At 43.0% G+C, this 26,444-nt stretch overlaps 1 protein-coding gene across 3 annotated transcripts; it reads right to left on the bottom strand.

Moving 5' to 3' along the window:
• Positions 1-927: 927 nt before the first annotated feature.
• Positions 928-24,872, bottom strand: LOC308314927 (glucose-6-phosphate 1-dehydrogenase). Of its 3 annotated transcripts, none has more exons than XM_080762737.1 (13): positions 24,844-24,872; positions 21,060-21,184; positions 14,248-14,285; positions 14,025-14,133; positions 13,385-13,602; positions 10,378-10,536; positions 9,543-9,668; positions 8,095-8,188; positions 5,710-5,896; positions 4,073-4,308; positions 3,287-3,363; positions 2,210-2,302; positions 928-1,075 (listed from the first exon to the last, which is right to left on the bottom strand). In XM_080762737.1, the coding sequence occupies exons 1-13, from the start codon at positions 24,869-24,871 to the stop codon at positions 985-987; spliced, it is 1,581 nt and encodes a 526-aa protein (XP_080618863.1). In that variant the 5' UTR covers position 24,872; the 3' UTR covers positions 928-984. The 3 variants fall into 3 exon arrangements, with proteins under 3 accessions (XP_080618863.1, XP_080618864.1, XP_080618865.1); XM_080762738.1 differs by lacking the exon at positions 24,844-24,872 and adding an exon at positions 24,584-24,802; XM_080762739.1 differs by lacking the exons at positions 14,025-14,133; positions 14,248-14,285; positions 21,060-21,184; positions 24,844-24,872 and adding an exon at positions 13,927-13,943.
• Positions 24,873-26,444: the final 1,572 nt, after the last annotated feature.

Below are 26,444 nucleotides of genomic sequence, written 5' to 3'. Positions count from 1 at the left end.
CTATTACACCACCAGTGCCAAGGTGCGAAGGAAGGTGTCACGTGAGAAAAAAAATAACAGGTCTACAAGCCAACGACAAGCTAACAACGTATGACGGTGGAACGTGTCGTTAGCTTGTAGATCTATTATTCATCATGTGGCGTCCTGTATACATTTAGGCCGCACTCCAGCAGCTCGTGCAGCGCGGCACTACATTCGACCAGGTTACATAATATTTCACGTAATGTTAAGACAAAAAACAATTACGCTATATTATATACAAAAACTAATTATTACGATTATTACATTTCATTAATTCCAAAACCTTTTCCAGGTCTGGTGAGTTTATTTTTCGTTCTTTTTTTTTTAACTGATCTGAAAATAATTTGGAAAAGGATTTTTTAATGACTGTGGGAACCCTGAGTCTACGCAGAACAATCTGTGAGCAGACCCGTCTAGCTTCAGTGCAAGTGTTTGCAGGGAGTAAAGCCAAATAAAATATAATCTGACTGAAAATGCTTTGCTAGGCCCGATTCCCCAATCTGTGATTTGTGGAAAACGGTTGTGACACAAGCACTAGTGTTTCAAAAACAACTAGCACACACTATGTAGAATCATTTGCTGCTTTTCTACAGTTTGCAGAAAATAAATTGACCCATTCTGACACTCTTGTAAAACGGATTAAGAATGACTTGAAATCAGTCCTGGTGACTGAGAACTTTAATCCATGTGTGTAGCACATTTTCTGTGGACATGGCCCCTTATAATCCCTTGATATTCTAAAGCTTTTTTCCATGTTGCTTTTCTAAAGCTTTTTCCACGTTGCTTTTTTTTAAAAGTCTTCTCTCTTCGACTTTACGGTTTAACCTCTGTGATGATGGCGGTCCACATAGATAGTGGGAATAGTGACATGACTCACTTACCCTGCTGCACCCCGCCCCCCCCCCCTCCCCTCCCCTCCACCCCCTCCACTCTTCATCATCGTCGCCTCGTCTTCCTCACAGCTCACAGTTTGTGGGGGTTGATCCATTTGTAAGTGCCTTCGTACACGAAACCCACTCTCTTGGAGAGCTCGTCCGCTTCGGCCGGTCCCCGGCTGACCAAAGGGAAGACAATTACATTTAAGTCCCAATATTTAAAGGAGAATTCCATACTAAAAGGCTTTCTTACCTTTCTTTGTAGTTGTTACGTCCCCACCAAAGAGGTCCAGGTGTTATTTTGTGCAAAAGCTCCTTATTGGCTATTTTCCCTACCATAAGCCCTAAATGAATTGCATGGGAATTGAATGGGGCTATGGGGTGTTGTGCTAATTCGCTTATTTCCATCACTCAAAATGCAATTTTTTTTGTATATATCCTCTCTTCATAATGTCAATAATATCCCAAGCGGCACACTTTACTACTTCTTTCGATGGAAATAGCATAACACCCCATAGCCCCATTCAATGCAATGCAATTCATTGAGGGCTTATGGTAGGGAAAATAGCCAATAAGGAGTTTTTGCACAAAAAAAACACCTGGACCTTTGGTGGGGACGTAACAACTACAAAGAAAGGTAAGCAGAAACCTCTATCTCCACATCATTTTTGTGTTTTTTTATCTCCCTGTAAATGAACGCCCTACGTCACATGCGGCCCTTACCTACACTTAATGTGGCCCTCGGGTTAATATCAGAATACTTGTATTATTATTAATATTATTATTGATTTGCAAAGATGACCAGCCTTACTTACTTCAGTCTAAATTAGTAGCTTTAAAATGTAGTAGTATTAAAAATGATATTTTCTTATGTCATCAGGATTCAAATAATAGCAAAAAATAGCTGATCTACAAGCTCAAAACGTGCTGTGGTGCGGCGCGTTTTGAGCTTGTAGATCAGCTATTTTTTGCCACGACAGTAATATGCACTGTGGCCCTCTGGAGTGAGTGTGGAAATATAGTGGCCCTCTCCATCGTCAAAGTTGCCCATGAGGACCCTACGTGATCATAAAACAGCGTCATACCAAATTATCAAAAGTAGAAGATCTACAGATTCTACAAGCTTGAAAACCGTCTCGAGGAGATGTGTTTTCAGCTTGTAAATCTGCTACTTTTGCAGTTTTTTAAATGTGAATCCTGAAAAGTAACAGTTTTGGATATATGAGGTTTCCACCAGACAGTCAGAGACAGACATATGTTCCTTATCGTGTTAGATTTTTTTTATAAACCATAAAAAATAAGTGAACTCTTACCCTCCATATTTGTAGGGAATGGGTTTAATTTTGTCTTTCTCTATCTTGTGAAGGAGAGGTGTGAAGATCCTCCAGGCTTCCCTCAGTTCATCACTGGACAGGGAACAGAAACACAGCAACGGTATATTTAGAAATAGGACATTTGCTTCTGGAAAGGGAAAGGGTTTGGTGCTTCCATCAACACTAGGCATGTAACCATTCACTCAACTCACAATACAACATGTAACCATTCACTCAACTCACAATACAACATGTAACCATTCACTCAACTCACAATACAACATGTAACCATTCACTCAACTCACAATACAACATGTAACCATTCACTCAACTCACAATACAACATGTAACCATTCACTCAACTCACAATGCAACATGTAACCATTCACTCAACTCACAATGCAACATGTAACCATTCACTCAACTCACAATACAACATGTAACCATTCACTCAACTCACAATACAACATGTAACCATTCACTCAACTCACAATGCAACATGTAACCATTCACTCAACTCACAATACAACATGTAACCATTCACTCAACTCACAATACAACATGTAACCATTCACTCAACTCACAATACAACACTAGACAGTACAGTACAGTACAGTACAGTACAGTACAGTACAGTACAGTACAGTACAGTACAGTACAGTACAGTACAGTACAGTACAGTACAGTACAGTACAGTACACTTCAGACGGGTCAGATTTTTTTGGTTATGTTTTGCATCAAGATACATTTGTTATTAACCAATTTACAGCTATAATTGTTTAAATCCTAAATCAAGAGCTGCTGTATGGAAATAATAAAAAGTCCCCCCATTCTGTGTTTCCTAAAACTGGAGGTCTGAAAAAAATCACATCTTGATGACATCATCAAGATGTGATTCAGAATGTTAATGATTTTTTTGATCTGATCTCTCTGTTCCTCTGATGCCGGCATCAGGGAACAGAAAACATGCCTTATGGCACCACCTAGTGGTATACAAACCACTCAACGTGGCGTGCTGCCATTTCAACAGAATGTAGGTTAATAATAAGAAGGTGTAGGTTTTCCAAGTGGACAGACCTGCGCACAAAGTGCATCTGGCTTCCACAGAACACGTCCAGGATGAGGCGCTCATAGGCGTCTGGCAGGTTCACATCCTGAGGAGAGAGCAGAAGGTTTTAGTTCATTTCATTCAGCTGATTTTACTTTTTATTAAGAGCAAGACGTTTTAAAAAGATCCAGGGCTGTAGAGAATAGGAAGGCAAACATGGGACTATCATCGTCATGCACCGACACCATAGTCACAGTGCGGAGTGACAATAGAGCGTCGCAGTCCCGCCCCCTACCAGGGCCCAGGAAATGATTCTCCGTTCATTCAACAAATAATTAGAAAGAAGAAAAAAACGGCAGGTTACAACACTTTTTTGTTGTCGTTTTTCTTCTTTGTAATTATTAGTTTGGTCCAAAATGTTGTGTTTGTCGTCATGAGTTGGCACGACTCGAGTTGGCTTTGTCCGCGGCGTAACCGTCTTTAAATAAATACTTTTTGAAATGTCTATGGAATGAAAAATGCATTGGGAATCATTTCCTGGGCCTGGCGTCGTCATGAAAGGGGGTGGGACTGCGACGGTGTGACTATAACGTTTACCGTCCTAGAGGACAGACATTAGGAGACGTTTACAGTCCTAGAGAACAGACATTAAGCAACTAATGGCTGAAACACTTGCCCTGTATCTGCTCTATAACGTTTACCGTCCTAGAGAACAGACATTAGGAGACGTTTACAGTCCTAGAGAACAGACATTAGGAGACGTTTACAGTCCTAGAGAACAGACATTAGGAGTCGCGGCTGGCTGAAACACTTGCCCTGTATCTGCTCTTGTAGGTGAGGTCCAGCTCCGTCTCCTCGGGGCTGAAGTGCACGCCGGGCTTCTTGCTCATCATCTTGGCGTAGATGGCCTCGTTGGGCTGGACGCGCACCACCAGCTCGTTCCGGCGACACTGCTTCCCGAAGATGTCCCCCGGGACGTCCGTGAACTGCAGCCGCACCTCCGCCTTCCTCTCGTTCAGGGCCTTCCCGCAGCGCAGGATGAAGGGAACGCCTGCAGGCACAGAGTGGCAAAGCACCGTCACAGTAAACACAAATGTGACCAGATTTGACTGAGAGACTGCCATCGCGCAAATTACAGCTTTTCACCAGAGGAGAAAAACTTTTTTTCTTTTTTGTTAATGAGTTAATAGCCCAGGCAGACTCGTCACATACTAAAGCATGTCTGAAATAAGTGTCAGAGCTGAAATCGTATCATATGTAAATATGAAATAAATGCCCAAACATGTAGCTAGGTGTAATGTTAGAGACCACAGAAGTGAACCTTTCAAGCCTGTTTTCTCAACTCTCTGTTTTCTGCAAGACATTAGTCAATTTGAAGCTATGATTCCCTGCTTTCATATGACATGAAAAAACTCCAGTCAAATTTAGTCACAAATGGTGCTACATTGCACGGAAAGTGGTTATTTGGCTACTGTAGCTCACCGTTGACAAACGGTGCTATATAGAATCGTTAGGCGTCTGTCTACACTAGGTGGAAGATAAGGAAAAAGGCGTCAAAACGCTGAGAAACGCACATCCCATACCCTGATGGGCTGGGCGCCGGTTTCAAGACTTAAACGGTAGCAAAATAATAAATTCTGCACACCACCGTCAAGCTCCCATTGTGGAATTAGGTCTTAACATTTTTAGAGGCGAGAGACTCTTCCTCAAACCTTAATGGAATCTCTGGAGAACCATACAAAACAACACACATTGAATAGACGGAACTAATAAACGGAAACTATAGCTTATCTGGGTTATCCTTTTAGCATTATTTTGTATAAATCTGTGCCACAGTGCCTTTTTGCAAATTGTTACTAAAGAACGGGTAGTCCCAATACTTATTTGCAGCTGATCTGTAGCTGTACTGGGGAAGGGGAGCGCTTGATTGCCTTACAAACCCATGCCGTGCGGGCGTCTTAAGCACCGCCCGGCTCATATGACTGTGAATGTGTGGCTCCAGGCAGCCCTGTAAGGACATCAAGCGCTATTCTCCCGTCACATAGCCTTACTTGACGAGCAAAACAAGGAAGTGTTGTGGCACGCTCTGGTGGTGCAAAGCGTAGCTACTTTTGTGAATTCAATAGTTTTATTAGGTTAATATTGCGATATGTTTGTAACCGTTTTAGAAAAGCAATAAGCCACTCGAGGCCCCAGCTTCGTGTCTGCCTACGCCCCCAGCCATTGCAAAATACCCGGTAAGCTGAGACCTCTCGTGGCTTATTGCTTAATTATTCTTCCAGGCAGGCAAAATTCTTCCTTCTTCCTGCTCCTTTTAGATCATGGAAATGCGTGAAATTGTGAATTCAGTTCAGTTCTTTTATTTTGAATTCATGAAATTATGAATAGCTGTGCGCTACCAAGAGCGAAAGAAAAAAAATATATATATATATTTTATATGAAATGTGCTTACCGTCCCAGCGCTCGTTGTTGACGTGCAGCACGATGGTGGCGAAGGTGGCCTGCGTGGAGCCCTTGGGGACGGTGGTGTCGTCCAGGTAGCCCAGCTTGGCGTCCCCCTCCCCCTCTGGGTCTCCCACGTACTGACCCAGCACCACGTCAGACATGGACACCGGGGAGATACACTTCAGCACCTTCACCTGTAGAGGGTGCAAGTGGGACATACACGTCAGACATGGACACCGGGGAGATGCACTTCAGCACCTTCACCTGTAGAGGGTGCAAGCGGGACACACCACAATAAGCCTTTTTGCCGTACTATACTGTACTTCTCTTATCTTTAAACCATTTTGACCCGAGTTAAAAACATTCACTTTGAAAGAATATATATTCAAAGATTTGCGCCACATTTTTACGATTTTGCAAAAATAGCAGACCTACAGCTCGCTTGTAGATCTGCTATTTTTCAATAGCTAAATTATAACAATAACAATGTTCCCATACAGAAGGTAATATTGTTTTGCAGGGCTGGGGGGGGCAATAATGACTGCATTACTGGTCATTATCCCAAATATTACACGGCTACTTAAGGGATTTTTTTTACTGTAAAACACTTCTGGGGTCCCCAAGTTGTAGTCATAAATAAGCAGTAATATAACTTGTCATTACTCTTACTGAATTTCATAACACCTCTGTATGTTGCTACAGTCAAAACTAGAAATGCACTCTGTCAGAGCCGTCGAGTTCTGATGATCCCGCAGCCCCCCCCCCCCCCCCCCTAGCCTACCTACCCGATCACCAGGGAGCAGCAACAACACACACACACACACACACACACACACACACACACACACACAATAGCCTTCTATATAATGCTGCGCACATATATATATATTTAAAAAAATACCCAGCATAATTTTTGGCCTTACACACCTTGGCCTTACACACCCGCCGCCTATGGGCACTGTACTGTAGGCATATATAATACCTGGCTAGGTGAAAACAAAATAAACCCGATTAGCATTTGAGTACTTTTAACACCTCGGCGGAGAGGTTCACATTTTCGGAATTTCAGAGCATGTGTAAATAGTTTGCGACTGTGACAGAGTCACAGAGGGTCAATAATTCCCAGAAAATCTGTAATGGGGGCTAAAAGGGGCTATTTAATTCTTCATGGGGGCTGTAGCCCCACAGCCCCCACAGAGTTGACGTCGTTGCACTCTGTCGAGCTGCCAAATTGCGCATTGCACACATACACAAGTAGGTCATGTATGGCCTGCTTGTGTGTAGAGTAGAGTGCGCCATGAGGTGCGCTCACCACTGCTGGTACGACTGCTGCTCTGAGTCCTAAAGCTCTCTGCTGCGGTCTGGGTACGACTGCTGCTCTGAGTCCTAAAGCTCTCTGCTGCGGTCTGGGTACGACTGCTGCTCTGAGTCCTAAAGCTCTCTGCTGCTGTGTACGCTACAGCAGTGGTCAGTGGTCCCTGAGTCCTAAAGTTCTCTGCTGCTGTCTACGCTACAGCAGTGGTCAGTGGTCCCTCATTGCCCGGTGGAGTACACAGATATACACACACACACACACACCCAGCCAATACATACCCCCTATAGAGCGTCGCAGTCCCTCCCCCTTTCAGAACGACGAGTGGCCCAGGAAATTAATCCCAATGCAGTTTTCCCCATAGGCATTTCTTAAAGCCTATGGGAGTTTTTTTTATTTAAATACGGTAACGGTTACGCCGCGGACAAAGCCAACTCGGATCGTGACAAATCATGACAATGAACACAATGTTTTGGGCCGATCAAATAATCTCCTGCCTTTATTTTCTTCTTTCTAGTGATTTGATCGGCCCAAAATATCGTGTTCATTGTCATGATTTGTCACGATCCGAGTTGGCTTTGTCCGCGGCGTAACCGTCTTTAAATATATACTACCCGAAGGCGGGTTTGGCGAAAGGGCCTTTCTGTGTGGAGTTTGCATGTTCTCCCCGTGTCCCCTAGGGTAGGTACCCTCACAAAAACATGCAGTAATCCTGGTCTCTAAACTGCCTCCCCCTGGCCAGCCGGGGCGCCTGATGGAGGGGAAAGGAACTGGTTGGAATAACGTGTTCCTTCCACGCGCTACGTCCAACCAGGGAAACTCCCCCCTGTCAGGTGTAAAGGAGCAACTTGGACACTCAAGCATGAAGGAAGCATGAGTTAAGTCCGTTGCTCTCCCCAGGTTGGCGGAGGGTGTGTAGAGCCCAGGATCACAGTAGATGATTGGCACAGGGGTGAAAAATGAGTTACAAAATCGTGGGATAAAAAAAAATATATATATATACTTTAAGAAGTAAAGAAGTTGCAAGTAATTAATTATACATGTGTAGAGTTTTGCTTAACGAGGATTGGTTCACGGTACCTTCTCATCTCTGACGTCATCAGAGCTGGTGGAAGCTGGCTTCTCCATGGCAACCAGACACAGCATCTGCAGCAAGTGGTTCTGCATGACATCACTGAGAGAGAGAGAGATAAGACAATTACTTACACACTTTAAAAGTTTTTTTTTTTTTAATCTCTGAATGCCATTTACAATGTTGGCATTTAGCAGGCGCTCTTATCTAGAGTGACTTACAATAAACAAGGTACAGATGTGCCATTCCAAATCTTCACACATTCCTGAAGGTTTTTGAAAATGAATGTTTTTCCTGCAGGTTTTATTCACTGATGAGATTTGCTCTGATGAGCAGCTCTTTCTACTGCTTTGCTACTGAAAATAGGGGCTGTATTTTGCGTGTCTTAAGTGCCAGGTCTTATTCCCTAACTTGAGTAAACTAAAGACCTGGAGGCGTGGTCAATGCTCTTTGGCCACTCAGAATAGCCAAATGGCATTGATCACACCTCCAGGTCTTTAGTTTATTCAAGTTAGGGAATAAGACCTGGTACTTAAGACACGCAAAATACAGTGTCCAGCAGAGGAACTCTTATCTATTCAGGGATCTGAATAGAATTAACATGCAACACCAGGCAAATGCCACCCTTTCTCATTGACAATGTTCTGTTTCTGACAATCTACTGAATTGCCAATGGCAGGACAGGAAGGTCTCAAACGGCACATCTGTAATCATCACGTACATCAAATTCAGAGACAGTGTAGTGCCTCAGTAAACTAGCATCACATGTAGCATCAGGACTGTAGCATCAGTCTAGATCTGTCCGTCTGTCTGTCATAGTTTTTTGCTTATTATTTGCTTATTTTCACAGTACACAACCCGTTTTAACCTGTTCTTATTTCATATAATTATTGTTGTATTATTGTTTGTAATCTCATCATTGACAATAAGGGCCCTGCCCTCAATGTATTTCTGAGGAAAATATAGGTTGAATGAATGAATGAATGAAAAAAATAGCACAGTGTATAAAACAGTCGTGCAACATCAATATAAACTGAAGCATTCCAAATACAAAATAATTGTTGACTGCTAAATTACATATGTGATAAATGACGTGGCATCGGCATTGGAACAACTGTAGTTATTTTCTTTTTTAAAGATTTCTTTTTGTGGCTTACGCATTTTATTGGTTTTTTGAAGGGACAGACAGTAGGCCGACAGGAAACGGGAGAGAGATGGGGGGGAAGACATGCAGAAAAGGCCGTGTCAGGCTCGGGAGTCGAACCCGTGGCCACACTGCGACTGGATTACCAGTCAGGTGCCCAGACGGTTACGCCACCGCCTGGGCCAACAACTGTAGTTCTAACTGCAATGGAGAATGTGTTCCACATCACTTTGAATTAGAGTCATGTGTAACAGCATGTGAACGTTGCCGCGTCAAACATCCGATATAAATGACATATTATCCTCGTCTTACCGGATGATGCCGAAGTCGTCGAAGTAGCCTCCCCGTCCCTGAGTGCCGAACGGCTCTTTGAAGGTGAGGACGACGCAGGCGATGCTGTCCCTGTTCCAGATGGGGCCGAAGATACGGTTTCCAAACCTGGAGACAAAACCTCACACCGTGACCCCTCTGCCCAATGGAAGACCAGCATACTTTTAGATATTTAAAAAGGTAGTTATTTAAGTTATTTTCTTCGGTTAAAATATGTGTTAAATACAATTTACAATTTAGGCATTTAGCAGACGCTCTTAATCCAGAGCGACTTACATTAAGCAATAACAAAAAACAAGTGCTACGGGCCATGGTGGAGTCTGAAGAGGTGGGTTTTCAGACTACGGCGGAATATTGGGAGTGAGGCTGCAGTTCTGACTGTGATGGGAAGTGCATTCCATAGTTTAGATTGGGAGTGAGGCTGCAGTTCTGACTGTGATGGGAAGTGCATTCCATAGTTTAGATTGGGAGTGAGGCTGCAGTTCTGACTGTGATGGGAAGTGCATTCCATAGTTTAGATTGGGAGTGAGGCTGCAGTTCTCACTGTGATGGGAAGTGCATTCCATAGTTTTGGAGCCAGAAGGGAGAAGAGTTTGGGTCTATATTCTACACCACCAATTAATCAATTGATGAATTCTACTACCATGCCGTTTATCTGAAGGGGTCTTAGATACTGTAGTGTTGTGTTCTCAGAGTGGTCAGTACCTGAGCACCATGAGGTTCTGGACAGTACCTGAGCACCATGAGGTTCTGGTCAGTACCTGAGCACCATGAGGTTCTGGTCAGTACCTGAGCACCATGAGGTTCTGGTCAGTACCTGAGCACCATGAGGTTCTGGACCATCTCCTTGCCCAGATAGTGGTCGATGCGGAAGATCTGGTCCTCGGTGAACAGAGAGGACAGGTGTCTGGTCAGCTCCTCAGAGCTCTGCAGGTCACGACCAAACGGCTTCTCTACGATCACCCTGTTCCAGCCTCTGTAACACAGACAGACAGACAGACAGACAGTGAGGGAAGCATTCAAATCAGGCACAACTCCAATCCCAACCTCTTAAATACCCAACCGTAACCTGAATCTTTTCATAAATATAAGCCCAATTCTCCTGTGAGGACCAGTGTCCTCACAATATCTATTTCTCATTATACTTTTAATATTAATATCTGGCCCCACAAGTATCGTAATACAAGTACACACATTCTGTTTGCAGTCACACAAATAAATCCTATAGAAACCCCAATTAGTCAAAGCCTAAAATCTATCTAGATGCCTAGTAGAGGTGTAAAAATAAATAAAACAGATTTGAATTATGAACGATTCAAAATCGATTCATAATATCCAAATAAAATAGATTTTTTTTGCATACAGTTACAGTTTTCACTACATGGTGTTCGTGATATGAAATGTAAGCTTACCCTAATCACAGTAAACATCATGTTTCAAGTTACTGTAGTCAGTGCTAGTCACTAATCGAAATCGAATGGAATGGTGGGACAGCCAAAGATTCACAGCCCTAGTGCCTAGCAAAAATTGAAATCCAAAGACGTGTGTTCAAGATATTTTAAACTGTGAAATCTTTCCAACACACGTCGTGGAGTATGGTTGAATTCCGTGTCTCAACTATTAGAGTCGAGTTACACATTGGAAGATTGTGGACGAGATAATCCATCTTGAAAAGACTACGCCACTAGAAGACACAGCTGCATTTTAGAAAACCATATAATCGGGTTAAATTGCCTTTTCATTTCCGGCTGTTAAGGAGATTTTTGTCTGGTTTGTTTGCAGACATTGAGGACAAAGAGATATTTTGTTAAACTCCTACACGCAGCAATGTGTGTGTGTATGTATGTCTGTGTCTGTATGTATGTCTAAGCACGGAAATATTGTCACCACAAAGTGTCACTGTTTCGTACACCCCCCCCCCCCTTTTTCCCCTCACTGTATAAGTTAATTTTCCCTTTTTCCCTCCTTTATGATGAAATCCTGTTCTGTTCTTTGACTATATAGAAGTGTCTATTTGTACGTCTCTAAATGTTTTGATGAATTGAACATGGTGGACCCTCTTGTAAACAAGTGTAATGCTTAATTGGGTCGTCCACTCACAGTTAACAGTCTTTGTATCGAGTCTGTGCTTGAAATGTACTGTAATTCTGTAAACTGAAAATACATATTTTAATCAATCATCCTGTGGCCTGGATATGCAGCCTCCCTATGAAAACAGCAGTACAGTACAGTACAGTACAGTACAGTACAGTACAGTACAGTACAGTACAGTACAGTACAGTACAGTACAGTACAGTACAGGACCACTCAGTTCAGAATGGGTTTGAACTGTTCCATGTTGGTTATCCTTTAACCCATGGGTTCCCAAAGTGGGGTCCGGGGACCCCTGGGGGTACTTAAGGGAGTTCCAGGGGGTACCTAGCTCAATTAGCGATAGTTACAGTTAATCCCTTATGCGTCTGTAACTCAGAGAGTGGTCCATTTGTACACTCTCAGAGTTAAGTTAACAGTGGTTTTACAATATAAATTGGAGTCCCACCCAGAGATAGAAATGCCATTAAATCAGGGGTCCGTAGCATAATGCGTGTGAAACTGGAGGTCCAAGAAATTAATATGTTTCGGAATCACTGCTAGAGCCGTAAAAATCCTCCCTTAATGGGGTCACTGGCATATGTTTTCAAATGGGGGGTCCGTGGCCTAATACATGTTGACGTTCTGTGAATACTGACTTGACGCTCATGCAGTGGTACGTGATGTTCTGTATGAATACTGACTTGACGCTCATGCAGTGCTACGTGATGTTCTGTGAATACTGACTTGACGCTCATGCAGTGGTACTTGATGTTCTGTATGAATACTGACTTGACGCTCATGCAGTGCTACGTGATGTTCTGTGAATACTGACTTGACGCTCATGCAGTGGTACTTGATGTTCTGTGAATACTGACTTGACGCTCATGCAGTGGTACGTGATGTTCTGTGAATACTGACTTGATGCTCATGCAGTGCTACGTGATGTTCTGTGAATACTGACTTGACGCTCATGCAGTGGTACTTGATGTTCTGTATGAATACTGACTTGACGCTCATGCAGTGGTACTTGATGTTCTGTATGAATACTGACTTGACGCTCATGCAGTGGTACGTGATGTTCTGTGAATACTGACTTGACGCTCATGCAGTGGTACGTGATGTTCTGTATGAATACTGACTTGACGCTCATGCAGTGGTACTTGATGTTCTGTGAATACTGACTTGACGCTCATGCAGTGGTACGTGATGTTCTGTGAATACTGACTTGATGCTCATGCAGTGCTACGTGATGTTCTGTGAATACTGACTTGACGCTCATGCAGTGGTACTTGATGTTCTGTATGAATACTGACTTGACGCTCATGCAGTGGTACGTGATGTTCTGTGTGAATACTGACTTGACGCTCATGCAGTGGTACGTGATGTTCTGTGAATACTGACTTGACGCTCATGCAGTGGTACTTGATGTTCTGTATGAATACTGACTTGACGCTCATGCAGTGGTACGTGACGTTCTGTGAATACTGACTTGACGCTCATGCAGTGGTACGTGATGTTCTGTGAATACTGACTTGACGCTCATGCAGTGGTACGTGATGTTCTGTGAATACTGACTTGACGCTCATGCAGTGGTACGTGATGTTCTGTGAATACTGACTTGACGCTCATGCAGTGGTACGTGATGTTCTGTGAATACTGACTTGACGCTCATGCAGTGCTACGTGACGTTCTGTGTGAATACTGACTTGACGCTCATGCAGTGCTACGTGATGTTCTGTGTGAATACTGACTTGACGCTCATGCAGTGGTACTTGATGTTCTGGGTGACGTCGTGGTAGACGGTGGGCGGCAGGGCCAGGTAGAAGAGCCGGTTGGCCTCCGCGCCGCCGGGCAGAGACAGCAGGTGTGTGTGCAGCGTGGTGAAGGAGGCCGGCTCCACGTACTTCCCGCTGACGTACGTGTTCCTGCTGAAGAAGGCCGACAGGCGCTCCGCGTCCGACCCCGAGACCTGCGTTGGATTGATCGATTGATTGATTGATTACTTTATTTATTAGTCAGAAATGTTAAACGTCTAGAATTGTGTCAGAAATGTTAAGGCTAAAAGGGATAACACAAAAGGTTGTCCTGGGGATGTTTCCATGATGGTCAAATGTATTTAAACCCATTTTGGCCTAAACTCAAAATTAAAAAAAAATAAATCTTCTAAATCCGCAAGTTTTCTGAAATAATTATTTTCACGATTTTTCAAAAAGATAGCAGACCTACAAGCTCGTAGCACGCCACTCGGTGGCGCGCTACGGCGGCGCACACTGGAATGTGTAAAGCTTTTTACCTTGAGGTAGGGCATGCAGGCAGTGTTTTGACCTTGAGGTAGTTTTTACCTTGAGGTAGCGTATGCAGGCAGTGTTTTGACCTTGAGGTAGTTTTTACCTTGAGGTAGGGCATGCAGGCATCGCGGATGGCGTCCACTGTGAGCTCAGAGCGGGCGAAGCCCACAAAGAACGTCTGCTCGGGGAGGAGGCCGTCTCTGAACAACCACCTGGAACACACAGCACAGCAGGGGGTCAATTATACTAGAACCTCACAAAGGACCGGTCCAATATGGCAGTCCTATAAGCATAGTGTATTAGTCAGGACCAGAGGTCTTACTCACCACAGGGTTGGGTAGATTTTCTTCTTAGCTAAATCCCCCTGCAGGTATAAACACATGTTCAGAGTTAATATTTACCAGACACATGGTTATTATTACAAACATGTTGCTGTGTCGCTTACAGTCTGTCAGTCAGAGTAGTGATTTGTACACCAGTGTTAACCACTTAAACCGCGGCCTTGTTGCCGGAAGATTCTCTGGACCGACAGGATGGTCAACACCCCTCAACACAGCGGATGTGCCCCTTGAGCAAGGCACTGAACCCCCAACTGCTCCAGTGGAGCTGCTGCTTAGTGGAAAACCGTATAAGACCGTGGTTGTACTGATCAGCTCCCAGGTTTTACTGTGTTGTACTGATCAGCCCCCAGGTTTTACTGTGTTGTACTGATCAGCTCCCAGGTTTTACTGTGTTGTACTGATCAGCTCCCAGGTTTTACTGTGTTGTACTGATCAGCTCCCAGGTTTTACTGTGTTGTACTGATCAGCTCCCAGGTTTTACTGTGTTGTACTGATCAGCTCCCAGGTTTTACTGTGTTGTACTGATCAGCTCCCAGGTTTTACTGTGTTGTACTGATCAGCTCCCAGGTTTTACTGTGTTGTACTGATCAGCTCCCAGGTTTTACTGTGTTGTACTGATCAGCTCCCAGGTTTTACTGTGTTGTACTGATCAGCTCCCAGGTTTTACTGTGCTGTACTGATCAGCTCCCAGGTTTTACTGTGCTGTACTGATCAGCTCCCAGGTTTTACTGTGCTGTACTGATCAGCTCCCAGGTTTTACTGTGTGTGTCTGTCTGTGTGTTTGTATGTGCAGGGTGCTGAAAATGAGCTCTTGTGTTCAGCTACTACAATGGGTAAAAGAAAAAACACCTATTAAAATCGGTCTGATTCTTACCCAAGTCAGCTGTGCAAAGAACTGAGCCTTAATTGTATGTGATCTATAGCAGGTGAGCCACAGGGGAGGAGCACCTGCTGTAGATTTTTGCGAATGCAGTGAGCACTAACTATGAGACCTAGCAGAACATGTGTGTGTTCAGCGTGACACACACACACACACACACACGCACGCACACATACATGCACACACTAAAAAAACAACTTTAAAAAAACAACTTCCAAAAAAATCTTTAAAAAACCCCAAAATGTACGAGCTGCGTTCGCTTCCCGCGTCTTACTTGTAACATGAACTGGAAACTACAAAATGTCACTTTCATCCCCCTTTTATGTTGTAAATGGCAGCAGGCCAGAAGCCTGCTTATAGGCTCATTGCACAACCACAGTAATCGGAGCAGTGCTGCCTCTGAAACCACTACTAGTAAGTTGTAACCACATACAGATAGCAGCAGGAAACACATAGTTTACTGTTCTTGATATTAGATAAAAAAGGCATACAGACTGGTTACAGTAAGTAGTACAGAGGACCAACATGATGTAACCCCAGGGGAGGGAGAGAGATAAGATCAGGAATGGCCTCCTGTGCCAACAGCAGTACAAAGACTAAATGAGGCTGACCAAAGAATGAAAGAAATAATGACAGAAAGAAAGACAGACAGACAGACAGAGAGAAAGACAGAAATAAAGACCTCTACAGACGTAGATTAATAACAGAATGTCATCGTCGGGCAGGAAAAAAAGCAGCATCCGACTAGTAGCGATGGGAATTACCGTATCGATCGAGTCATTAATTGATAAGCTTTGATAACCTTATCGATCGGTTAACCACCAAAAAGGCAAATTATATTCCTTAATCAAATATTTATTTGACCATTTGCGATACAAGGCCAGGCCAGGCAATGGCAACTTTGTATGAGAAATAAAATGAAATGAAAAGTGCACCGTCTTGCCAATCACATCAGGTTTCTGTGGCTACCAAGGGGTTAAAGGTTACCTTTACCAGCCCACATTTTGGGGTGGGAACCCCTTTTGGTGTTAGCATTATGTTATGCTTTAGCTATGGAAAAATTTCAGATCTACAAGCTCATACGAGCTTGTAGGTCTGCTATTTTTGAAAAGTCGTAAAAATGTGGTGCAAATCTTTGAATATATATTTCCGAGTGAACATTTTTAACTAAAATATTTGCTTCTGGGGGGTCCCTGGAACTACATATTTTGAGATGGGGGTCCGTGGCCCAATAGAGATAATTCTGGGGGTCCTTGACATGAAAAAGGGTTGAGCACCACTGACATAGAAACATGGGGTTTTCAGAATTTATTTTGGATTTAGATTTTAGAAGCATTTTTAATCGACATCAGTCCAAAATGGGTTAATATTAAAACAAAGGCATGAGGCAACGATTCAGACCAACGTGGCCGAGTTACCACATAACGTCCACCATGGCCTGTTGTAACAAAGCACCAGTTTGGCTTCTCAAGTTATCGTGAAATGTAATCTTTTAGCTGGATCAATGCCAACTTGTCTGGGAGGCAATGGGTACACTAAATTATTACAGCAATGGTTACTGTCTCACTCTGTCATGGTTGGTTTGTGTGCAATATTTACACATTCACAGACACCAGCGATGAGAACGTGATAAAAGGAGGGATGATGATCACTGACTGTGTGCTCAGTTGTGGAAGTGAAAGGACTATTTGCTAGTAGTACCCAGAGCACAGCTTGTGTAATTACAGTTTATAATTGCAATTACTTTGCATAACCGTTTGAATGGTACTGGTTATCATTAGTCTGCATAAAAACAGCTGGGTGAAATGAACAGAAATGTCAAATTTCCATCATTATTTCCATGTTTTGGTCCATACTCGTAGAACCACTACTTTATCCCATTTGGGGGCGGGAACCCCTTTTGGTGTTACCGTTATGTTATGCTTTAGCTATTGAAAAATAGCAGATCTACAAGCTCATAGCAGCTACTATTGTTGCCCTGCAACGCGTACGTATCATTCACTAAAGTCACCCCACACAGCAGTCAGTCTTTTTGTACTGCTGAATCAAATTAGTGTTTACATTTTACCATAGGTTTTACTCTCGAGTCTCGAACTGGCACATTGTTTTTCCAACAGTGAGAAGAGCATGGACAGTGTGGTGCATCAGGCTGGAAACCAGGCTATGATATTTAAGTAATTTATGTCATATCTGCTCTGTGCAGTTTCTGTTTGCAAAGCCTTAAAGGCAAAGCATAAATGTGATTTCCATGTGATGGTTGCAGCCCCTAAGTGCAGCAAGAGAACACAGGCAGGCCCTTCAGTCTGATAACACAGACAATATGTGTGCTGGGATCAACCACCAGTGTTGCTAGAGTTTGAGAGAGAAACAAGCCTATATAGTATATATACTGTCCATCGTCCATTTGAAAATAGCAGATCCTACAAGCTCACAATGCATCTTGTATGGGGTCCCTGTCTTGTATGGGGTCCCTGTCTTGTATGGGGTCCCTGTCTTGTATGGGGTCCTGTCTTGTATGGGGTCCCTGTCACAAGGTATTTGTATGGGGTTGTATCTTGTATGGGGGTCCCTGTCACAAGGTATTTGTATGGGGTTGCATCTTGTATGGGGGTCCCTGTCACAAGGTATTTTCAGATGGAGGTCCGGGGACGACATAATAATTTGGGGGTCCTTGACATGAAAACGTTTGATAACCACCAATTTAAACAACATTTAATATTATACGTTTAGAAACAAGCCCCCTAAAAACCTGCAAATACCAATATTTACAGGATACATTAAAGAAAAACAAGCCCAAAGTGTCTTGGCAACACTGGTGAACAGCGGAACTCATGCATCTAGGAGGAAGGACAGTGCTGGTCTGTGCAGAGCAGTGTTGCCATGCGTGCGCATCATTATAAGCGACTTCAGGCTTGTTTTTCTGTAAAGTCGGTTGTAAATAGCTGTGCACCGGCATTCTTCTAAAAGATTGTCTTTTGAAAATACCCAATGAATAATGTTTAACCCATTCTGACCGGGCACCCATTTTGGTGTTAGCATCATGTTATGCTTTACCTATTGAAAAATAGCAGATCTACAAGCTCATATCGCGCCACCGAGTGGCGCGATACGAGCTTGTAGGTCTGCTATTTTTGAAAAATTCGAAGAACGACTGACATTTTTAGAATCTGATCTCAGGTCAGAATGGGTTCATCAGACCAGTGTGTGTTCCAGTGGAAACCTCGTATGAATCTGATCTCAGGTCAGAATGGGTTAAAGTGCTCAGGTGGCCTATATATCCGCTTCTTTTGGGGGCTCGTTTCCATAGACGTGGTTGCCTCTAGCAAAACCTGGCAACAGTGGTTGCGGAGCCCTTCCCCTCCGTGCTGTAACGTGCACTGACTGGAACATGCTGACAGTCAGTGACACTGCAGAATTACCCAGTCAGTCACTACTTAACAACAAGATCAAAAGAACTCGACAGAAACGAATTAATTCAAGTCAATTTAGCAGATTAAAAGAACTTGCCCTTGTGTTAAGTTAGAAAATGTTAGTGGACCGCATGTTCCACACAGACCTTTACAGCATACTGGGGCTGGCTCTGGTAGCAAAGAGGAGGAAGTTAAAACAAAACATATACTTCCAGGAGGCGAACGAGGAAGAATTATTCTCAAGGAAACAAAAACTGGAATGACTCACAGGACTGGTTAGCTGTTACCTAATCTACTGTACACTGTAGTGTGGGTTTAAGTAACCCGTTTGTCTACAGCATGAGGAAACAGTAAGCTGAGAAAGAGGAGGTAGAAGGGCATCATCACAGCAGATCCATTTAGGCCGGACCTCAAAATTTAAAAAGAAAATCTTCTAAAATCCTCCATAAATATTTTCACGATTTTTCAAAAATAGCAGACCTACAAGCTCGTAGCGCGCCACTCGGTGGCGCGCTATGAGCTTGTAGATCTGCTATTTTTCAATAGCTAAATTATAACATCATGTTTGAAACACCAAAAGGGGTTCCCGTCCCCAAAATGGGTTAAAGTTGGGGACGCATTCTCAAACTCCATCATTGCCGAGGACCCCCATAACTCAGAGTGTACAAATGGAGCCATAAGGGTCCTGGAGGGACCCCCTAAAATGCCTAAAGGGACCCTCCCAGAGACCCTCGGGTCTCTGGGAGGGCCTGGACCACACTGACTGCATTAGCAGCTAACGAAGCTGTTCCCAAAAACAATATGCCAGAAAGCAAAGGAAGAAATATATGCACATTGAAAAATAAAGCTCTCGATATTTAATTATCTAATTTAAGTGTAGGCCAGCCTAAAGGCATGGGTGACAATTGGCACAGGGGAGGGTGACCACTGGGCACAATGGCATGAGTGTGAAATAAGGGGATAGGTATATTAAAGGGTTGGGTTGGGGGTGTAAGTCCCTGCGACATACTAGCGTCATGTCCAGGGGGACATTTGTGGTCGTAGTGACTACATCTGTCATTAAAAATAAATATTTTTTCAGCAATTTTCTTAGTTTTAAGGGTAACTGTTGTAGAATTGCAATATTACACTCGAGGGTGTATCACTTCAGTGATGCTTGCGGAACTCGACTTCGTCTCGTTCCTTACCGCATCCCTGTCGTGGCAATAATCACGTTAAACAACACCCTCTCGTGTAATATTGCTTAAATGAATGCTGTGCTCATCACTGTGCTCATCACCACCTGTGGCCGAGCAAAGAGGAACCTTAATATCATCATGTTCAAGGATTCAAGCACAGCTGATGGTGTGGGTGTGTATCGTGTTATAATTATTTACACAATCTCTGTGAAATCAATGTTGCCACATTTTCTTTTCCGACCACTTCATGTGTAACTATTTATTGCATTCTATCGTTTGACATTTCAACAGAGCCTCTTTAGAATGGAAATAGATGCAGAAACACTAGCCTTTTGACTATACTCAATACTCCACTCTATAGTCAATTGAAGAATGGGGGAGGGAGGGGCACTGCTCAGTTGATTTTATCCTAATTAATTAGTTGGCAACCTCCTTTGTAATAGTTGCCAAGTGACACATCAGATCAGAGTTAATAAAATCATGTTTGAGCATGGTCTAGAGCCTCTCCAAACGACCCACTGGCCTATCAGTTAGACTGTTAGAGAGACGTTTCATCAGCTCATGCAGCAACAGCAGATCACCTTTTTTTTTGGGAGTGCATTTCTTTCACAAGTTGACCTACTGACTAGGGCTCCGCTTTCACACACACTTCCCGTAAATTTACAAACAATCGGTATCGTAATCACGATTTCAGCTTCCACTAACAAGACTACACTATGTGTATAAGTGAAAGTTCTCTTCGGTTGATGTAAGTTAGTGTTAAAACGTTTTGGTATTCATTCTGAGATGCACAGATTTTACAGTAGGTGAATAAGCGATAACCAATGTATTTTTATTTAAAAGAAAATGAAGATGAAAGTGACAGCACAATTAAAATACTTTTGTCACTAAACTGAATGAATAATGGTGATAAAACATGGATGGTGATAATCCAGGACAATGCTCCTCACGTCCCAGGCACTGGATCCCAGACTATGGAATGAACTCCCCATTGCAATTAGAACGGCAAACTCACTCCCAATCTTCCACCATAGTCTGAAAACTCACCTCTTCAGACTCCATCTTGCCCTAAACTTGACAACCTTGCAGGCGTATGTAAATATGTAATTTAGATAGCATATTAGGTTGACATAACATTCTTTAGTGTTTACTTATAGTTTCATTGCAGATATTCTACTGTTAGACGGATGCTAGGTTCTTAGTGTACTTATGATCGTACTATTTATTTCTATGGATTTGATGTATTACCTTGTGTTGTTCTTAAACTGGATTAAGAGTGTCTGCTAAATGCCTAAATTGTAAATAATAAATGTGTCCGTGTTGTCTTACCGACGCCCCCATGATGATGAAGATGTGAGATTCTGATTCGTGGAAGGCCTTGTCGTCATGGAGCTCCTTCCTCAGCTCCCCGAACACCTCCGATCGGGACAGGGGCACGTTGTTCATCATCTTTTCTGCACGGAGAGCAAGGTGGTTGTCAGTACACTGGCTTCAGATGTTAGAGAGAGACAGAGAGAGAGAGACAGAGAGACAGAGAGGCACACTGTTCATCTTCTCTGCATGGAGAGAAGATGGTTGTTCATCATCTTTTCTGCACGGAGAGCAAGGTGGTTGTCAGTACACTGGCTTCAGATGTTAGAGAGAGACAGAGAGAGAGAGACAGAGAGAGAGACAGAGAGAGAGACAGAGAGAGAGAGAGAGAGAGAGAGAGAGAGAGAGAGAGAGAGAGAGACACACACTGTTCATCTTCTCTGCATGGAGAGAAGATGGTTGTCAGTACACTGGTTGCAGATGTTAGAGAGAGACAGAGAGAGAGAGAGAGACAGAGAGACAGAGAAAGAGAGAGAGAGAGAGAGAGAGAGAGAGACACACACACTGTTCATCTTCTCTGCATGGAGAGAAGATGGTTGTCAGTACACTGGTTGCAGATGTTAGAGAGAGAGAGAGCTTTTTGAAAAATCGTGAAAATGCGGCACAAATCTTTGAATATTATATTCTTTCAGAAGACTTTTTTTTTTCCTTTCGACGTCAGTCAGGCCTAATTCGCATCATCGGCAACACGGTGAAGGAAGCAGGAAGAGTTATTCTGTGTGCATAGAGAGCGTTGGCCTAGGAATGAGACAATGAATGAATTCATTGTCGAGTGAACCAATCCTACATACTGTGTAAGTTACAGTATAATATGTTAACCACTTAACCCATTCAGACCCGAGATCAGATTCATACGAGGTTTCCACTGGACACACACTGGTCTGATTAACCCATTCTGACCCTGTGATCAGATTCTAAAAAATGTCAGCCGTTCTTCGATTTAAAAAGAAATAGCAGACCTACAAGCTCGTAGCGCGCCACTCGGTGGCGCGCTACGAGCTTGTAGATCTGCTATTTTTCAATAGCTAAAGCATAACATGATGCTAACACCAAAAGGGGTTCCCGCTCAGAATGGGTTAAGAGGAGTCGTTCACTCAACAACGTCACAGTATAGTACAACGGCTGTAGTCTTAACATGCATGCATGGTGTGAGCTGCAGCATGCATTGCACACACACCGCAGAAGCAATTTGTAAAATGCAACTGGCACCATTTCTGCATACCAGAGTAAGCATCTTGTGCGCGCGACACACGCACGCTATACGCGACAAGTTAGTTGACCAACCCAGGATTTCATTGCACGTTGCGGTACTGGAAACTGTTGCAATTTGCAACGGTTCTAGTGCTTCCTTATAACTCAGCCATTAACCCATTCTGACCTGAGATCAGATTCATACGAGGTTTCCACAGTGGACACACACTGGTCTGATGAACCCATTCTGACCCGAGATCAGATTATATAAATGTCAGTCGTTCTTTTTTGATTTTTCAAAAATAGCAGACCTACAAGCTCGTAGCGCGCCACTCGGTGGCGCGCTATGAGCTTGTAGATCTGCTATTTTTTCAATAGCTAAAGCACGACATGATGCTATAACACCAGAATGGGTTCCCGTTCAGAATGGGTTAATATGCAAATTAGGAAAATTGGCTGCATACGTGAAATATCCCATTGTTTTGATTAATCATTACCCGTTTGTGTCTGGATTATTCTGATCTCAGAGAAAGAGCTTAGCGGTACACTGTACGATGTACCAACCCTGGAGGAAAAGGGAGCAACAATATTTTACAAATACTGTACACGGATCACTAGCAGTAGCACAAGAAAGACAGGGTTAAAGGAGAATTCCAATACTAGAAGGCTTTCTTACCTTTATTTGTAGTTGTTTTTGCGTCCCCAACAAAGAGGTCCAGGTGTTATTTTATATAAGCCCTCAATGGAGGGTTTTTTTTGTGCTAATTCGCTTATTTCCATCAAAATAAGTAGTAAAGTGTGCCGCTTGGGATACTATTTACATTATGAAGAGAGGATAGATATAGATTTTTGAGTGATGGAAATAAGCGAATTAGCACAACACCCCCATAGGCCCATTCAATTCAATGCAATTCATTGAGGGCTTATGGTAGGGGAAATAGCCAATAATGCGCTTTTGCACAAAATAACATCTGGACCTCTTTGGTGGGGACGTAAACGACTACAAATAACACCTGGACCTCTTTGGTGGGGACGTAACAACTACAAATAACACCTGGACCTCTTTGGTGGGGACGTAAACGACTACAAATAACACCTGGACCTCTTTGGTGGGGGGACGTAACAACTACAAATAACACCTGGACCTCTTTGGTGGGGGGACGTAACAACTACAAATAAAGGTAAGAAAGCCTTCTAGTATTGGAATTCTCAGGGTTAACTCATTTGGCCAGGGTCAAAAAAAACCTTGGGTCGACTCAAAAGTGCAGACAGCAAAGCACCGAGTAGGAAGATGAAAGCAAGACAGCAATCCAAAAACGGTGCGATAATCTGGCTCCAGATTACACACGCCACACGTGTGCGTCTGTCAGCTGGCCACAGTTACCGTACAACTGTACTATACTTTACTATGCTCCTGTAGCCTACTACTGCAGTACCAGAAATAGCACACAGACCAACCGGACAAACTAACTATAATGGCATTAGTACAATCCTCTGTTGAAGCTTCCCAGGGCTGCAGCTGTCTGTTATGATAATGTTTAACAAGCACAAAGAAATACATTATTGTAAACATAGGGTGACATGCACAAATACAGGCTACGCTGCAAATGTGTTGATCCAGCTGTTAGGAGAATGTTACCAAGTATTTGTTTTGTTTTGTTCTTGTTTGAAGGAAAAGCATATTCCCAAAAACAAAAAAATTATATGACTCTGGAAACTATTATTTCACTTAAGGGTAGCAAACATGAAAGTGTGTGTTTTGTATGAACATAATATATACAGCACAATAGTAAACTTTGTTGTTAATGGTAGTCTGTTTTGTTGTTTTTATAAGTTTACATTTCTACGTTTATTTGTTTTATAGACCGTACATAATGTTTGATGTTTGTACACCAATAAAGACTATATAATAATGACAAAAGATTGAGGACGTACAGTAACAGCTTGTACTGTACGGTCTGTCGATCATTGCCAGGCTATACTAGTTATCTGTTGTATTATTCTTGTCAGTTCTGCACCAGCACCACAGACAGAACCAACACATTACAGAACTCGTAATAAGTAATTAACCGGGTAGCCTCTTTATGCTATATGCACTGGTTAGGCCCAGCACGGCACAGCACAGCACAGCACAGCACAGCACAGCAGGCGAGTACATGGGCCAAAAAATAGCTGATCTTGTAGATCGTTTATTTTTTTGTAGATATAAAGCGACAGCCCTGGCGACGCAGATGCACGGAGCCCGGTCCCGGCGCACAAAGTGAGCTGTATAACGTGGGAACTGTACTTACATTCTGTGTCCTGTCTTCTTGAGCGGAACGACTGACTGAACGCCTTTGTAAGCCTTCGGTAATAATAACGCGTCTCTTAAGCTGAGCTGAAACCAAACGGCGACTCGACAACAACAAACAAACAAAACCGTTTGTTTTGTCGTCTTTCAACGGAGTTGCGAGGAAACGTATAAAGCCGCCTCGCTTCCTCCTTCTCCGGCGTCGAAATGTGACAAGGCAGAATGTGGACGTTTTTATTGGTTTAGAGACGCAGAACTCACCATCAGTGCGGCCGGCTCCACTCCCCATCCCTCCCATGTCTTTATTTCCCCATACTGTAAACGGCACGGCGTCGGCCAGCCCCGACGGTGACGTCACGGGGAGTAGGAGGAGAGAGGCTTCTCTGCTGTCTGTCAAGCCTCACTGTGCCCTCCTGCCCTAAGGTCCCTGCATTAGTGCCCTAAGGACAAGGTAAGGCACTGCCCTATGGCAAGCCGTTTTAACATTTAATCAAACCACCCTCCTATCTGTAATATATGTTTTAGATATCCAAAACCATGTTCCTCCTGCTTTAGCACCGACCTTGTTACCCGTCACATGTATATAACGGTATGGTAACTATCCTCCTAGCTCTGGTCTACTCCTAACTTTATATCATATGCGTCAATGCATCTCGGTGTGCGGCGTGTGACATCATCATCAAACCAGGAAGGATGGAAAGTGGAAAAAAATAATGTATAATCTATCTAGAGTTCTAGACAATTATCATACTACTGTACTGTGGCTCAAACACATGCCAAAGACCTTTACTGGGATGAGGGATCTGCACTCAAATTACTGCAACAATGTATGTTACAAATAAATAATGTTTAGTGATTATCATTTTTATTGATATCTGCATGTCAAAATGATAAAAAACTGAAAAAGGCTCTCCATTGTGGTCATTTAAGTGTGATAGTGTGTGAACTGTAAAAAAGAATATTGCAAAGTTGTGTCGTACAATAATATGAACAGGCATATTCACACATTTTATTCAATATACATCATGACAGTCGTAAAGGCAGCCAGACACATTGGCTTAATGGGTTCTGGGTTCAGATCTTATTACAGTCTATGGTTCAGATGGCAAGTTTTTACAATTTAATTGCTCTCTGAGTTTGGAAATAATTATCCCCACATTTATTCTGAGAAAAAGACGAGAAGAGGAGATCAAGGGACCTTGTGCATCCACTCCACAATTGATATACTATACTGTAATGTACAATATTATATGATATTATTAATAATAATCATGGTTACGTATCATATCTGTATTCAGTCGATACTGATCAGTAACCTGACGCTGCCAGATCCAAAAAGCTTGCTACACAAATTTGTTTTGGGGAATATGTTTCCCCAATACCGCCCTCATCTGGCAGCGTCAGGTTACTGATTTAGTGCAACAACAACCAAATTTATATATTTGGGTCCCAGATGGGGGGCCACAAAGTGAGCAGCCAGTCAATACGCTAAAATCGTTCAAGGTTTTTTAGGATCCTTAATTAGGGTCATCCAAATAACATATTAAAAATGGTGGATTATGGTAAATTCAGCGGCTGAAAGTTAATTGTAATTATGCTTTCGGTATAGCATGTGTGACGTGTCAAACTAGGGTTTTTTTTATTGACTCTGAATCCATTCCAAGCGTTAGTTTTGCACGAAAAACACTCCTTGGGCTAAATTTGGCCAACAAACACAAATGCCCAAATAACCTCATCACATTTTGTGACGATGGCTATGGCCGGCTATAGTTGGTTGTTTTTAGGCGAAGGAGTGTTTTTAGTGCAAAACTAATGCTTGGAATGGATTCAGAATGATGAATAACCAAGTCACCTGTTACTTA

This window comes from Protomyctophum bolini (genome assembly GCF_963924005.1).
Source record: "Protomyctophum bolini genome assembly, chromosome: 5".
Lineage (NCBI taxonomy): Eukaryota > Metazoa > Chordata > Actinopteri > Myctophiformes > Myctophidae > Protomyctophum > Protomyctophum bolini.
This window is presented reverse-complemented; position numbering and strand designations above follow the sequence as displayed.